The sequence below is a fragment of the Hippocampus comes genome, unplaced genomic scaffold, assembly GCF_001891065.2.
Source record: "Hippocampus comes isolate QL1 unplaced genomic scaffold, H_comes_QL1_v1.1 scaffold123, whole genome shotgun sequence".
NCBI lineage: Eukaryota > Metazoa > Chordata > Actinopteri > Syngnathiformes > Syngnathidae > Hippocampus > Hippocampus comes.
The window spans coordinates 2,117,532-2,131,933 of NW_017804997.1; the positions used below are offsets into that span (position 1 = coordinate 2,117,532).

The 14,402-nt window shown below is 42.6% G+C and overlaps 2 protein-coding genes across 4 annotated transcripts in view; both read left to right on the top strand.

Moving 5' to 3' along the window:
• unc13bb (unc-13 homolog Bb (C. elegans)) overlaps positions 1–3,815 on the top strand; it is a 51,669-nt gene extending 47,854 nt beyond the window's left edge. For all 3 annotated transcript variants that reach the window (XM_019893753.1, XM_019893736.1, XM_019893744.1), the window contains 6 exons: positions 12–65; positions 147–224; positions 607–754; positions 1,187–1,279; positions 1,411–1,570; positions 1,785–3,815. In XM_019893753.1, coding sequence (XP_019749312.1) covers positions 12–65; positions 147–224; positions 607–754; positions 1,187–1,279; positions 1,411–1,570; positions 1,785–2,070 — 819 coding nt within the window. In that variant the 3' untranslated portion in view covers positions 2,071–3,815. The remainder of the gene's footprint in view (positions 1–11; positions 66–146; positions 225–606; positions 755–1,186; positions 1,280–1,410; positions 1,571–1,784) is intronic.
• Positions 3,816–4,156: 341 nt separating this feature from the next.
• LOC109530125 (phospholipid-transporting ATPase ID-like) overlaps positions 4,157–14,402 on the top strand; it is a 17,672-nt gene continuing 7,426 nt past the window's right edge. The window contains exons 1-28 of the mRNA XM_019893707.1: positions 4,157–4,415; positions 5,058–5,119; positions 5,513–5,571; positions 5,646–5,759; positions 5,999–6,097; positions 6,191–6,252; positions 6,369–6,441; positions 6,547–6,617; positions 7,645–7,727; positions 7,809–7,967; positions 8,094–8,182; positions 8,318–8,511; positions 8,578–8,786; positions 8,869–8,912; positions 9,490–9,655; positions 9,730–9,918; positions 10,579–10,694; positions 10,762–10,926; positions 11,115–11,226; positions 11,310–11,415; positions 11,543–11,693; positions 11,796–11,979; positions 12,054–12,277; positions 13,149–13,232; positions 13,339–13,584; positions 13,760–13,898; positions 14,053–14,183; positions 14,340–14,397. Of these exons, the coding sequence (XP_019749266.1) occupies positions 5,065–5,119; positions 5,513–5,571; positions 5,646–5,759; positions 5,999–6,097; positions 6,191–6,252; positions 6,369–6,441; positions 6,547–6,617; positions 7,645–7,727; positions 7,809–7,967; positions 8,094–8,182; positions 8,318–8,511; positions 8,578–8,786; positions 8,869–8,912; positions 9,490–9,655; positions 9,730–9,918; positions 10,579–10,694; positions 10,762–10,926; positions 11,115–11,226; positions 11,310–11,415; positions 11,543–11,693; positions 11,796–11,979; positions 12,054–12,277; positions 13,149–13,232; positions 13,339–13,584; positions 13,760–13,898; positions 14,053–14,183; positions 14,340–14,397 (3,382 nt within the window). The 5' untranslated portion in view covers positions 4,157–4,415; positions 5,058–5,064. The remainder of the gene's footprint in view (positions 4,416–5,057; positions 5,120–5,512; positions 5,572–5,645; positions 5,760–5,998; positions 6,098–6,190; positions 6,253–6,368; positions 6,442–6,546; positions 6,618–7,644; positions 7,728–7,808; positions 7,968–8,093; positions 8,183–8,317; positions 8,512–8,577; positions 8,787–8,868; positions 8,913–9,489; positions 9,656–9,729; positions 9,919–10,578; positions 10,695–10,761; positions 10,927–11,114; positions 11,227–11,309; positions 11,416–11,542; positions 11,694–11,795; positions 11,980–12,053; positions 12,278–13,148; positions 13,233–13,338; positions 13,585–13,759; positions 13,899–14,052; positions 14,184–14,339; positions 14,398–14,402) is intronic.

Genomic DNA, 14,402 nt, shown 5'->3' on the forward strand with positions numbered 1-14,402 from the left:
ATATTTTTCAGGGTGCGCAGATACTCTCAGCTGCAAAAGAGCTCGGTCAACTTTCCAAACTCAAAGTAAGGCTCCTCCTGATATACTGACTCAATGTGATGACTTTTTTTTGTTTTTAGACTAGTCTGACTGGCCTTTTTCTATAGGATCATATGGCGGGGGAGGCAAAGAGCCTGTCTCCGAGGCAGTGTGCCGTGATGGATGTTGCACTGGACACGATTAAGGTCAGGTTTTTTTTTCCAATGCATTTCATTGGGTCTCAATTATACACGGGTTTTCGCACATATTTTGCCCATTTTTTTCCCCCCATTCATCTGGTTCGGAAATTTGTGATCCTAAATTGCCCTCTAGTGGCGATAATGAAAATTGCAGACCCTTTCAGCATTTACGTTGCCCATCCCTGGTATCAATCAATGAATCAATAAAAGCAGTCGTAATGAAAGCATTTATTTCTCTGTGCTTTTGATTAGAACCCATTGCCATGTCTGTGCGCTCCACATAGTGACATGGCCCCCTGCAGACATCATCAGTATCAGTTCATACCAAACAACAACATGGGGAAATAAGCGTTGACGGTCGCTTTTTGTTTTTGTTTTTTTTTTGCAGCAATACTTCCACGCAGGAGGGAATGGTCTGAAGAAGGCCTTCCTGGAGAAGAGTGCTGAGCTGTCCTCACTTCGTCACACCCTGTCCCTCTACACTCAGACCACGGACACACTCATCAAGACATTTGTGACCAGTCAACATGCACAAGGTGAGCTATTGGAAGTAAGATTTCCCCCGAATTAACCTTTAGACATGCTATGACGTCTATATTTGGTCGGCATTTTCTAAAAGCTGTTTCCCCACACTTGACTCTTTTTGCTGTCTTCTCTTTATTTCCCTGTGCTGCGTATGTGCTAGTGCACAATGGAAAGGGTATTAGGTTAACTCCCAATGAAAAAATACAGCCCAGCAGGGGTAGGTTTCATCGCCATAAAGCATGTGACCTCTCTCACCCCGCCCCCCCCATCTTTCTGTCATGATGCATTTGTTGTCATTAGGTGCCACGAGAGTAGCTTGACCACTAACACAACCTCAAAAAGCATCCACATCTTATCCTGACTCTAGTTCAAATCCTTTTGTTTTTTTGTTTTTTTCAATGGGCAAAGTCATTAATACGCCATGTGTGTTTGCATTCAAATAGGTTCAGGTGTGTCCAACCCGATTGGAGAAGTGTCCGTCCAGGTTGAGCTCCACACTCATCCTAAAAGTGGAGAACGCAAAGTTTCCGCCAAAGGTCACAGAGCACTCACTGACCAGATGGCATTAAATGGCATATGGCATTTCAAAAAGACAAAAAAGGTTTTGGCCCATCAACTGTCAATGCTCACTTGTTTTGTTTTGGGGTTTTTTTGCCTTCGTTTGCAGTTGTGGCAGCCACTGATTTGAAGTGGCAGACCCCTGGAATGTTCCGGCCCTTTGTGGAGCTCACCATGATCGGACCGCACCTCAGTGACAAGAAACGTAAATTCCAGACCAAATCCAAGAACAACAGCTGGTCTCCCAAGTTCAACGAGATCTTCTACTTGTGAGTAGAACCATGGTTCTTGTTCTTGTAGCTTTTGAACCCTTTCATGCATGATAAGCTGTCCACTGTAGTAACCGCTGTACTTCAAAGGGTTAATAAAGAAAGGAATGACAGCGAATGAATAAAAGGCAAAAAAAAATGGAATCGTGTTACTTGCCCCAAGGCATAAATGCATCCCCCCCCCCCCCCCCCCCCCCATTCGTCCCCTCCACAGCATCCTCGGAAACCAGGATGGTTTTGAGTGCTACGAGCTGCAAGTGTGCGTCAAGGACTACTGCTTCGGCCGAGCCGACCGGGTGGTGGGCTTATCGGTGATCCAGTTAAGAGACATCATGGAGAAGGGCAACTGTGCCTGCTGGTGCCCACTGGCTCAGTGCATCCACATGGACGACACAGGCCTCACCGCCATGAGGATCTTGTCGCAGCGCTCCAACGATGACGTGGCCAAGGAATTTGTGCGCCTCAAGTCGGAAACCAGATCAGCTGAAGAGGGCAAATGAACTGAATCTCCCCTTAATAGACTTTACTCAACCGTCAACGTCATTGACTGTTTGGTGGCACCTTAGCAAGAACACTTGTACGCTTTCCCATTGGGAAGGCACACAAACACACTTTGTGTTCCTCATCCTCAAATGTTTCATTTAATTTAATCAGCCTTTTTTAAAATTTTTAATGTCTCTCATTAGCTGTTTGTGCACACCATATTCTCAAGGACTCCCATCTCCACAGTGATGTCCAAAAAAAAAAACACCCAGGCCTCCGCCTGCTTTGGCCACCAATTTTGATGCCTTACACTCCAAGTCCAAAACTGTGAATGTGTCAAATGAAGTCATTTGAAATGCTCAAAAGTCCACGCTGGTGCTTTTGAGTAACATGAAGATGACAATCAGTTTCATCCTCAGACGGTGTCAAAGGTGATCAAATTTGAAGAAAAGCTCATTTTACCACTGGGTGACTTGAATAGGTGCCTTGTGCCATTTGGAAGTGTTCAGACCACAACGTGAAAGATCATTGGTTCCCTTCAGTACACAACAATCTCATCAGTAGTCGACTGAAAGTATATAAACACTGAAATGATTTTTTTTTTAAACTCCTCGTATAGATATGCAAAGTGAAGTCACGCTTGGAAAGACGTTTTATTTATTTTTTTTTAACTATTTATTTTTTATGTGTCCATGTTCCTAAGGATATGTTCATGATTTTTGCACAGTTTTTGCTGCTGCTGTGTTGTTACAAGTTATTTATCGTGTGTGTGTGTGTGTGTGTGTGTGTGTGTGTGTGTGTGTATGTGTGTGTGTGTGTGTAATTGATACTCAGCAGAAAAAAAAAAAACTTCTGAGTTGATTTTGAAGTGTTTACGAACTGATGGTTTACATGTAGACTGGTGATGAATTACGAAGAGCCGGAGTGTGTAAACAATAAACGATAATGCTTCCATACAGGAAATATTTGGGAGACATAGTCTTTAACTTTCACAGTCCACCGTTTTCAGACACTATCAAATCAAGGAAAACCCGTTGGAAAGCTTCCAGGTTTACAAAAAAATGTGAAGAGTCCATATAGGTTTCCGCTTAAGTTCATCGGCCAACCCGATTTCTTGTTTTGTTCTGCTCATGCTTTCTTCAGTTGCCTTACTGTGATTGAACATTGTTGTCGATATTTTGCACCATGCGTTTTCTTTTGCTTCTCCGCTGTGAGGTTTTCTACCTCTTAGCCCATTCCCAAGTTCCAAGTGATATTCCTCTCTTTTCTTTTTCTTTTTTTTTTTACCTTTTATTGTTTCTCTAAATGCTATAGCTACATATGTTTCAGTCTCTTAATGGTGTTGTGTGTGTGGCGCGCGCGCGTGTTGTCTTTTTAATTATCTGGAAACAATGAGTGTCAGAGATTTTTAGTTTGATGCTAACACTAATCCATGTGTGCCATCAAGACATTTTTAAAATGGCAGTCGTAATGAAGTATGTTTTTACAATATGGCAACCTCAACGTTGAGGCGCCTCAATTTTTAACGATGACCCATAGAAAGGAAATAGATTAAATCTTTTATGTAATACACTGTACATGCTCCTTGTGCCATTTTTGAAAATGTTGTTTTTCTGAATGTGTTATGTTTTGCCACTCCTTTGTGTGACTGCAAGATTTAATATGTACAGTCCAGTTTATGAATTGAATGTGGGAGATTTTGTCACTTTGTTGCCATTGAAACATCCCAATTCATTTTGTATAAAGTACGTGTCTCTTGAAACGAGTCCCTGATTTTTCCAACAAGAATGATGATTCATCACAATTTTATACTATGTGCTTTTTTCGGAATATGCAACATGTCAAAACTCTCCAGCGCAGAATCCCGACCTATTCCGGGTTAATTAAATTCAAAGAAACAACAAATCATCAACAACGTCAATCCAACTCTTAATCTATCCGGTGTACATCTCTCATAAAAGACAATTTGAAACGTTTCTCGATTGCCAGAGAAATAAAATTATATTTTAATGATGCTGATAACAGTAATGGGACAGATACGTTTTATTGTAAGCGTGCACACTCACCCGAAGTGTCAACCTGCCAAGACCAGTTTGTTGCTTTTAATTAACCATGGCCATTCATCGCAAATGTTGTTTTACTGCCCGTGCTGTGTCACCATCCCGGTCCAAAGATTGCCTCATTGTTTACACGCGCTCTGCACCAAGAGGCTCACTCGGATCCCAGCTCCTCATTTTTGAACCAAAATTCTTGACTAGGTGCCTCCAATCTCACCACTTCTTCCATTCTGCCCGTCCGTCTTTCATCCAGCAGAACCACCTGGTTCTCAACTCTGTACCAGGTTGGGGTCTGAAAGTCCAAAGTGAGTGCACACAATGTTTTCTTTTTTTGTTTTATAATTATTTCCTTTTTTTTTTTTTTTTTTGTCCATGTACCATAAGTCATCATGCAAGTACTGAAATGACACTGATTTAATTTTGAATGTGACGTGATTTTATCTCTTTGGAAATCAAGAACAGAATCCAAATGTAGACTTTGCAACGTTTTATATTTTTGGTTTAAATTATAAATAGGAAATAAAATGTCCTCAATATCATCATCCAAAAATATTTAACAAAATCGGTATTATCAACTCATTGGGTGCTTCACTAAGTATTGCACAGGGGAAAAAAAAACAAGAAAGCCTGGCAAAAGCCTGCAGTCTTATCAGCAACATTATCTTTCTGGCTACATATCTTGAGTCAAAGATTTAACTTTGGTTCAAAGGCTTGAGCAGGGAGTGGCACAACATTAGTAAGGCATCCATTACATTGTCAAGTAATAGTTGCAAGTCCATCGCATGCTCTTGTTGTCTTTTTTTTTTTTGTGTGTGTATGTGTGCGTGTTGAATTGTCAGTTGGTTGTGAAGAGTATCAGGAATAACCCAAGTTTACAGAGTTCTGGATTGGTGACCAGTACAACGACAATAATCATGTTCCTCTGCATATTTCATTCAGAAAAACAGAGATAAGATGGGATCAGGAGTGTCCTGCTTCGGTCAGATGTGTGGGCAGCAGAACAAGCGAGGTGAGTCGATAGTTTGATGATGTTCTTGCTTGTGAAAGTTTGCTGCAAAAGTGTTTGGACAATGCGGTGACGTGCACTCGTTCGAGGCGTCTGACAGTCACTTGGCTGCAAATGATTTTCATTCAAAGATTCCAAATGCTGGTTATATCTGCAAGTATGTCAATTTACCAAATGATTCAGCCCTTAAAAATGGAGGTATTCAATCCTGTTAAATCAAAGCCGAATGTCTTTAATTTTCATCGCATGATTGGTGAACATTTAATTTAAAAAAAAAAAGAGGAAAAATAATACAAATTACTTGTCCAAATACTTCTTGGCCTAACTGTGTGACGTTTCTGCAAGTTGTGTTGTTTTTACCCCAAAAATATTTTTTTCTATTTTTCTTCTCAACAGAGGCGGAGAGACGATTGCGAGCTAATGACAGAGCGTTCAACCTTTCTTACCGTTATGCTGTGAGTACAAAGGAAATCACAATGCACTTATTTTATTTTAGTTTATTTTCACATTTGACTTCTTCCTTCTTCAGGATAATGCCATCAAGACATCCAAATACAACATCTTCACCTTTCTGCCGCTGAACCTTTTCGAGCAGTTCAGGAGGCTCGCTAACTGCTTTTTCCTCTTCCTCTTTACACTTCAGGTAGACTTCAGATTTGTTTTCAGTTGCTCTTCTAATACTGCAATACAGCTCTTGATGTGGGCTTAAGATACGACAGGCCTCAAAAGTCCCATGCAGTTTTTAAGATTCCATTTATTTTAAGTCTACACTGTATGAAAATATACCCCCTTTTGAAATACATCATATATTTGCCATCTGATGTTGCAATGATTGCGTTTGATTCTAATTTTGTGTGTTTGCATGTGCGTGTCTTTTGACAGCTCATCCCACAAATCTCCTCGCTCGCCTGGTTTACCACAGCCGCTCTTCTAATTTTGGTGCTCTCCATCACGGCGGTCAAAGATGCCTCCGATGACATAGTGAGCAGATTATAACATACCGATTTTTTTTTTTAAAGCAAGAAAACAGCAACATCATACTCTTCTATGTTTGGACTCGTATTTTATGAACAGAACAGACACAAAAGTGACAACCAGGTGAATAACCGTGAAGTGAGCGTCCTCGTTGATGGAGAGTGAGTCATTTGGCTCTTTTCAAATCTTCTGTGAATATTGCATGAGAAATTAGAACACTTAGTTGTTAGAGTGAAGTGCTTGCTTTAATATTGTCCCGATGCTTTCATTTTGTCAGACTGAGAACTGAAAAATGGATGAATGTTCACGTTGGAGATATAGTCAAACTGGAAAATAACCACTTTGCCACAGTAAGTGCCACCGCATTACACGATAACGCAAAAATCACTTTTTATTCTTTTTTTAGTGGCCTATTTGGTGTTCTGCTATTTTCTTGATGCATGTTTGTTTTCCAGGCAGACCTTCTTTTACTCTCCAGCAGTGAGCCTCTCAATGTGGTTTATGTTAAAACGGCTGAATTAGACGGGTATGTCCTATACGTATTAATTTGAATTTGTGTAAGGGTTATTGTCCGTTTGTGTCTACATGTGTGTGTCTGCGCGCACACATCAGTTGAAGATCATAATTTATTAAATGTCATATATTCAACAATGTACACATTATTATAATTAGAGACAATATATCGAGTGGCGGCCCGGTGGGCCAGTGGTTAGCGTGTCGAGCTCACAGTGCAGAGGTCGTGGGTTCGATCCCGTCTCCGGCCTTCCTGTGTGGAGTTTGCATGTTCCCTGGCCGGGCCTGCGTAGGTTTTCTCCGGGTTCTCCGGTTTCCTCCCACATTTCAAAAACATGCATCGTAGGCTGACTGAACACTCTAAATTGTCCCGAGGTGTGAGTGTGAGCACGGATGGTTGTTCGTCTCTGTGTGCTCTGTAATTGGTTGGCAACCGGTTCAGGGTGTCCCCCACCTACTGCCCGAAGACGGCTGGGATGGGATCCAGGTCCCCCCGCGACCCTTGTGAGGATGAAGCGGATCGGAAAATGGATGGATGGATGGATATATACATTAGTGTCAAGGAGGCTAATATGCAAAATCGTCGACTCCAAAGCAGACTCGATGTAGAGCAATAAAACAGAATTTATAAAAGCAGCAATGTGAGAAGCAACCCCTGAATACAAAATGAAAAACGGCAACGACCAAAGGTTACTGCGAATAAATATTTCGGAGGATACTAATAACAAAAGCTGATGGATGGAGCCACAGAAGAGGAAAGATGCCAAACAAACAAAAACGACACAAGGAATCTAATCGAGAAGCAAAGAAATGCTAATGCTAATACGCAAAAAAAAAAAACCCCACAGCACAGGATACTTAGCACAATTTTTTTTGGGAACATCCTTCCATCCATATTGTAATTTACTTCCCATCGTTAGGGTTATGGCGGAGGTGAAGTCTCACCCAGCGGACCATGCCATTGTCAAACACCAGTATAATGTTAGAGGGTCTAATCATTAGAAGGATGATTGGAATCTAATGTGCTCATGGTCCCCCAGTGAAACCAATCTGAAGGTGAAACAGGCACTGACTGTCACTGGAGCGATGGGAGACGACACTGAAGCACTGTCCAGCTTCAACGGTGAGAACTTCAGTGGGCAATTTTGGTCATGTTCTGACTTTTCCAAATATGTGCACAAACATAACCCCATTTGTTTCCCAGGAGAAATTAAATGTGAACCTCCAAACAATCGTCTGGAAATTTTTAGAGGGACACTCACAGTAAATGGACAAACATATTCTTTGGACAATGACAAAGTGCTTCTGCGTGGATGCACTCTGAGAAATACAGAGTGGTGCTTTGGACTAGTTATCTTTGGAGGTAAATGAAGATCACAAATTAATTTTTCCCTTGAACATTTTGGTCAAATTTTGACTTTGCAATTTTTCTGAACATGTGTCATGTGTCACAATGAGATCAATTTAACATGAGTTTCGACTTTTGTAGGTCCAGACACCAAGTTGATACAGAACAGTGGAAAGACAACATTCAAAAGGACGAGCATTGATCACCTCATGAACATATTGGTGCTTTGTGTGAGTTCCAATCATGCCTTTACTTGTCAGAAGCAAAAAAAGTTGAATTATAGTCAGGAAAGTTATGTCGGCCAGCGCAATGAATGACCTGGTGGGCAGATTTCGCTTCATAAGCTCTTTTCTTTCACCGATCAGATTTTTGTTTTCCTGCTGTCCATGTGCTCCGTTCTGGCCATTGGCCATGCCATTTGGGAGATGTCCGAGGGTTCCGTTTTCACTGTGTTCCTCCCTTCAGAACCAGGCATCGATGCTCCTCTCTCATCATTCCTCTGCTTCTGGTCTTATGTGATTCTCCTGAACACGGTGGTGCCCATGTCTCTCTTTGTCAGGTATTTCGTGACGCCGATTAATTACGACACTGTCAGTTTGCATCACACGACCCTTTTTCTTTTCAGCGTGGAAGCCATCCGTCTGGTGAATAGTTTTTACATTGACTGGGACAGGAAGATGTATTACCCCAAGAGTGACACTCCGGCTGAGGCGAGGACCACCACTCTGAATGAAGAGCTGGGTCAGATCAAATATATCTTCAGCGACAAGACCGGTACCCTGACGCAGAACATCATGACATTCAATAAGTGCTCGATCAATGGCAAACGTTATGGTGAGCAGGATATTCGAAGCTACACACATACAGTAAATGAATACCCTCAAATATTGATGTTGTGGGTGTTCAATTGTTTTAGGGGAGCTCTTGGACTTTTCAGGACAGAGCACTGAAGTAACAGAGGTGAGATGGTTTGAAGGGATTGCATCATTTGGTACACCCGCAAATCAAATTCAATACAACAGCAAACTCGCACCACTGTTGTGGTTTCATGTCAAGCCATATTTTACGGGACCGATATAGAACCAAGTCAAAACAAGTGATGAACAATACAATGTAGTTGTTGTAATTAAAGGCAGCTCTGCGTTTTTTTTCTTCTTCAACAAGCCAGTCAAGCCAATATTGTCTAATTGTTTGGCCTTCCCCACCCCCATTTCAAAAAATGCTTGGTTCTTGTTTTTGCTAGCTTGCGGGCATAACTGAGATGGGTGTTTTGACAGAAACAGAAAGAATATTAGGTGCAAATCCACCTGGGATTTGCACCTAATATTCAAAATAAAACTTCTTTCACACTCTGATCGTCATGAGGCTCTCAATACATGGCACATTTGCGGGCCCCAAAGCAAATGTGCCATGTATTGGTACAAGTCCAAGGCCTGGTGCTTGTGGACCCCTGTAATACAAGTCAAGTTTCCGACAAACCTGCCTTTTCAAGGTTCGGCACATCTCAGTTTGAAAAGACTCGTCTTTTTTCCTGTAGAGTACACCGAGGGTCGATTTCACGTGGAACCAGCAAGCCGATCCAAAGTTCATTTTTCACGACCACAATCTGGTGGACACTGTCAGGGATGGCAACTCAGAGGCTCAAGAATTCTTCCGTTTGTTGGCTCTGTGCCACACAGTGATGCCCGAGGAAAAAACAGAGGGTCAGACAACTTTTCCTCACTGCATGGTCTACTGTTAAAACCCATGTTTGATGTTCTATCCGCTCTCCTCCAAGGGGAGCTACATTACCAGGCTCAGTCCCCGGATGAAGGTGCTCTGGTCACCGCTGCAAGAAACTTTGGCTTTGTGTTCCATTCACGCACCCCAGAGACCGTCACAGTGGAGGAATTGGGCACGCTAGTCATCTATGAACTTTTGGCTGTTTTAGATTTCAATAACGTGCGCAAGAGGATGTCAGTCATAGGTGAGACCTCTTTCTGTGGAGAGTTCATAGGACTCAATTTTAACTTGGACTCGAGAATATCCGCCTCATAGTTAAGAGCAGGGGTGTCAAACTCATTTCACATTGTGGGCCACATACGGACTCGGTAGATGTCAACTGGGCCAGACCATTAACATTATACCATACTTTGCTATAAATAACCAAAATATCCTGGGGCAGACCATTAACATTATACCATACTTTGCTGTAAATAACCAAAATATCATGTCTTTCCTTTGTTTTGGTATAAAGAAGCATTGGCGCATTGATAGCATCTGCTGTGTTGGGTCTGTCTCAGGGACAGATTGAGACTGCTGTTTTATTCTCTGATCAAAACAATGTTGTCTTCTACTCTGATCAAAACGGTCTGCCCCGAGCGGATAATCCATGAATTGCATTTTATTAAAAATATTCATTCTGTGTCTTTAATACATTTTTTCACTTTTAAATTTTCCTGCCGGCCAGATTGAATCTCCTTGGGGGCCGGTTCCGGCCCGCGGGCCGTATGTTTGACACCCTGGTTTAGAGGTTCCTCCCCACATTCCAAAAACATGGTAGTTTGTTTAGTTGAAGATTGAATTGTCTGATTCTGAGTGTCTGCATCACTCATCGAGAACTTCACCTCCTCGCTGTGACTTCCAGTGCGCAACCCTGAAGGGAGGCTGACTCTTTACTGCAAAGGGGCAGACACCGTCATCTACGAGAGGCTGCACACCTGCTGTACCGCACTCAAGTGTGTCACCACCGGACACCTCAATGTAAGGTTTATTTTCTCCGAAATGGATAGTCAATTGTTGTAATAGCTTTTTTCAACCCCAACTGTAGGAATACGCAGGTGATGGTCTCCGCACTTTGGTTCTGGCTTACAAGGACTTGGACGAGAGCTATGTGAAGGAGTGGATGCGGCGCCACCATGAGGCCAGCACCACCATCGGAGAACGAGACGAGAAACTTCATGAGCTGTATGAAGAGATTGAGAAAGACTTGTTGGTCGGTTCACCGGTTGACGACTTTGCTTAAAACCTTGACTGCTGTCTGACATATGATGACAGAGGCAGCTGAGGTCAAATCGGTTCTTTTACATGGCATCTTCCTTTTAAGACAATCTTCTTTAGATAGTAATGGTAAACTTCTGTCTCACAGACATATTCTTACTTGTTTAACACCATTTGATTTAGCTTCTGGGAGCAACGGCAGTGGAAGACAAGTTGCAGGATGGTGTGCCTCAGACAATAGAGCAGCTGGCCAAAGCTGACATCAAAATCTGGGTTTTGACCGGAGATAAACAAGGTTATTTTCTGCCACATACAACAATTTATTATTTTTTTGTGTGATTTCATAAATTCATGTTCGCAAATTCTGCTTTCTGCCAGAGACGGCAGAAAATATTGGCTATTCTTGCAACATGCTGCGAGAGGAAATGAAGGACGTTTTCACCGTGTCCGCAAATACAGCAGAAGGAGTCAAAGAGGAGCTTCAGTATGTAAAATCTCAAGTTGCTGCATATTATATTGAGCATGACATATTTAGTCAAGCACTGTCATCATGAACTAAAAGCGCTCCACAAAAGAGCAATATCTCCATCTCTGCATTGTTCTGTTTTTAGAAGTGCAAGAAAGAAAATGTGTCCGACGGCAGCAAAAGAACCAAAAGTGACCAAAGCTCGCTCAGGCCTCTTGTGGTTGCAAAGAACCGAAACTGTTCAAGATGACAAAGTGGATGGGGAATATGCACTTGTTATAAATGGACACAGTCTGGTAAGTGGGCATTCACCCTCCTTATATTTGTGAAATCCCAAAAACATTTTACAAAGAAGGAAGATTTGACTTCCTTTGCCTCATCTTCCTCTTGCTCCTCAGGCCTTTGCCTTAGAGAAAGGCTTGGAATTGGAACTATTAAGGACGGCATGCATGTGCCAAACCGTGATCTGCTGCAGGGTCACCCCACTACAGAAAGCCCAGGTTGTTGAACTGGTGAAAAAATACAAACAGGCGGTCACTTTGGCTATTGGGGATGGGGCCAACGACGTCAGCATGATCAAGGGTCAGTAAACTCACTGACAGCCGCGCTAAGAAAAGCTCAGCATCCTTTTGGCCTTATTGCTCTTTGTCTTCCAGCTGCACATATTGGTGTCGGCATCAGTGGTCAGGAGGGCATGCAGGCCGTTCTGTCCAGTGACTTCTCCTTTGCCCAGTTCCGCTATTTGCAGCGTCTGCTGCTGGTGCACGGGCGCTGGTCATATCTGCGCATGTGCAAGTTTCTACAGTACTTCTTCTACAAGAACTTCACCTTCACCTTCGTACATTTCTGGTACGCCTTCTTCTGTGGCTTTTCTGCACAGGTGAGGGACATTCAAGAGCTTTAAGTTGATGACTCTTGTTGTGCACTACAAATGATGGCCGTTTCCGTATTGTGACCGTACGATACAGTTAATGGACTCAAATTATTGCAGATTTGTAGAAATGTCATGCCTCTCCACTATGCAAACGTGGGCATACTGTACAAGTCCTAGAAGTTCATGGCACCCACACAAAGAATACCTTCCAGATCCCATGCCAAGAGACTCCAAGATGTACAATAGAGTGGGCAACAGAAAACTAGACCACCAAGTCAGCTTCCGCTCAACCACTCCACTAAATAGCACCATACTCCAGTTTTCCTGCTATTAAAAACAAGGGGAGTTGGTCCCAAGTGGCTGAACTCTGCCAGATTCTCTGAGTGAAAACATGATCACTGGGCACTGACCCGTGATCTCTTTGCCAGTCCTGGGTGTGAGGCCTCAGTGCCGCCTGTCCAGATGGGGTACAGCACCTTTGTGTAGTATTATCTAGTGATGGGAAAATGAAGCTTCATGAAGCACTTGGTATTTCATGACCATTTCTCGAGATGGTGCACTTGGTTTAAAGATAAGATCTAGTGCAATGGAAACCAAGAATGCGATCTAGAGGGGTCAAAAAATAATCGCAAGTGCTTCATGAAGCTTCATTGATCCTTCATTATCCACAGAAATCTTTTGAATCACCCTTATAAGTCTTTATCGTGGTCCAATTTGCAATGGGATGCAGGGGGCATACTCAGGGAGCCCCAACATAATAGGCTCCTAGGCTCATCTGATGACTTTAACCCCTGTGCCACAATGCGATTACCGGTCACAGATTTTGGTTTATATACTAATATTATCAATGTTGACCTTTTGCTGTTATAATTCATAGACTGTGTATGACGAGTGGTTCATCACCATGTACAACCTGGTGTACACAGCCCTCCCTGTCCTAGGAATGAGTCTTTTTGACCAGGTACGCATCAATCACAGGACACTACATTAGGTATGTCTGCATAATACAGTAAGATCAGATGTAAGAGTTTGTTGCTTCTCTTCTCCTCCTTTCGTTTTTTTCAAAGGATGTGAATGATCGCTGGAGTTTCCAGTATCCGCAGCTCTACTCCCCTGGGCCTCTGAACACTTATTTCAACAAGAAATTATTTGTCCGTTGCATGATGCACAGTTGCTACAGCTCCCTCATCCTCTTCTTCATTCCATGGGCGGCGATGCATGACACAGTCCGAGACGACGGCAAAGACATTGCGGATTATCAGTCCTTTGCTTTACTGGCACAGACGTGTTTGCTTGTCGTGGTCAGCATCCAGGTAAGGAATACGCTTTTCCTTTCATCATTTTTCATCTAACTCCATTTAGCCAATGTTGCACACCAATCATAAATACTGTAGTCTCATATAGTCAACCCTGTCTTAGTATACGCAGTGCAAATGAATATGTTCATGAATAAATATGTAATTTATATGTACTTTCAACATGTCCCAGCTGTGTCTAGACACCCATTACTGGACAGCTGTGAACCAGTTTTTTGTGTGGGGCAGCCTTGCAGTCTACTTTGCTACCACGTTTACCATGTTCAGCAATGGCATGTTCCTAATCTTCACCTCCGCATTCCCCTTTATCGGTAAGTCGCTGCAGCTTACTGCAGAAATCACGCGAGGCTAATTTTCATGTTATACCGGTAATATAAGAAGTAGTACATAGTTTAAAACAAACAAACAAAAAAAAAACGGTTGTATCCTGTTGTGACATTTTTACCAATTGGTTTGGGGCTGCAGGTACAGCGAGGAACTCTCTGAACCAGCCTAATGTGTGGCTGATTATACTCTTGACAACGCTCCTCTGTAGTCTGCCGGTGGTGGCTTACCGTTTCACTGTCATTCAGCTTTGTCCCACCGTCAATGATAAGGTATGAAATTATTAGTTATTGGTCAAGTTATTAGTCAGCGACTCATGTAGCACCTGGGGAACACAAATGGAACATAACTGGGAGCAATTCATCTCCATATTTTTTGTTGGAAATTGTGTATTAAAGAAATTAAAGAAATGACTCTCTCTCTGACAGGTGAGACATAAGTTGCGGAAGGAGGCGCTGCCAGGCCCCGCGCCTCGTCGTCCGCCCGGCAGG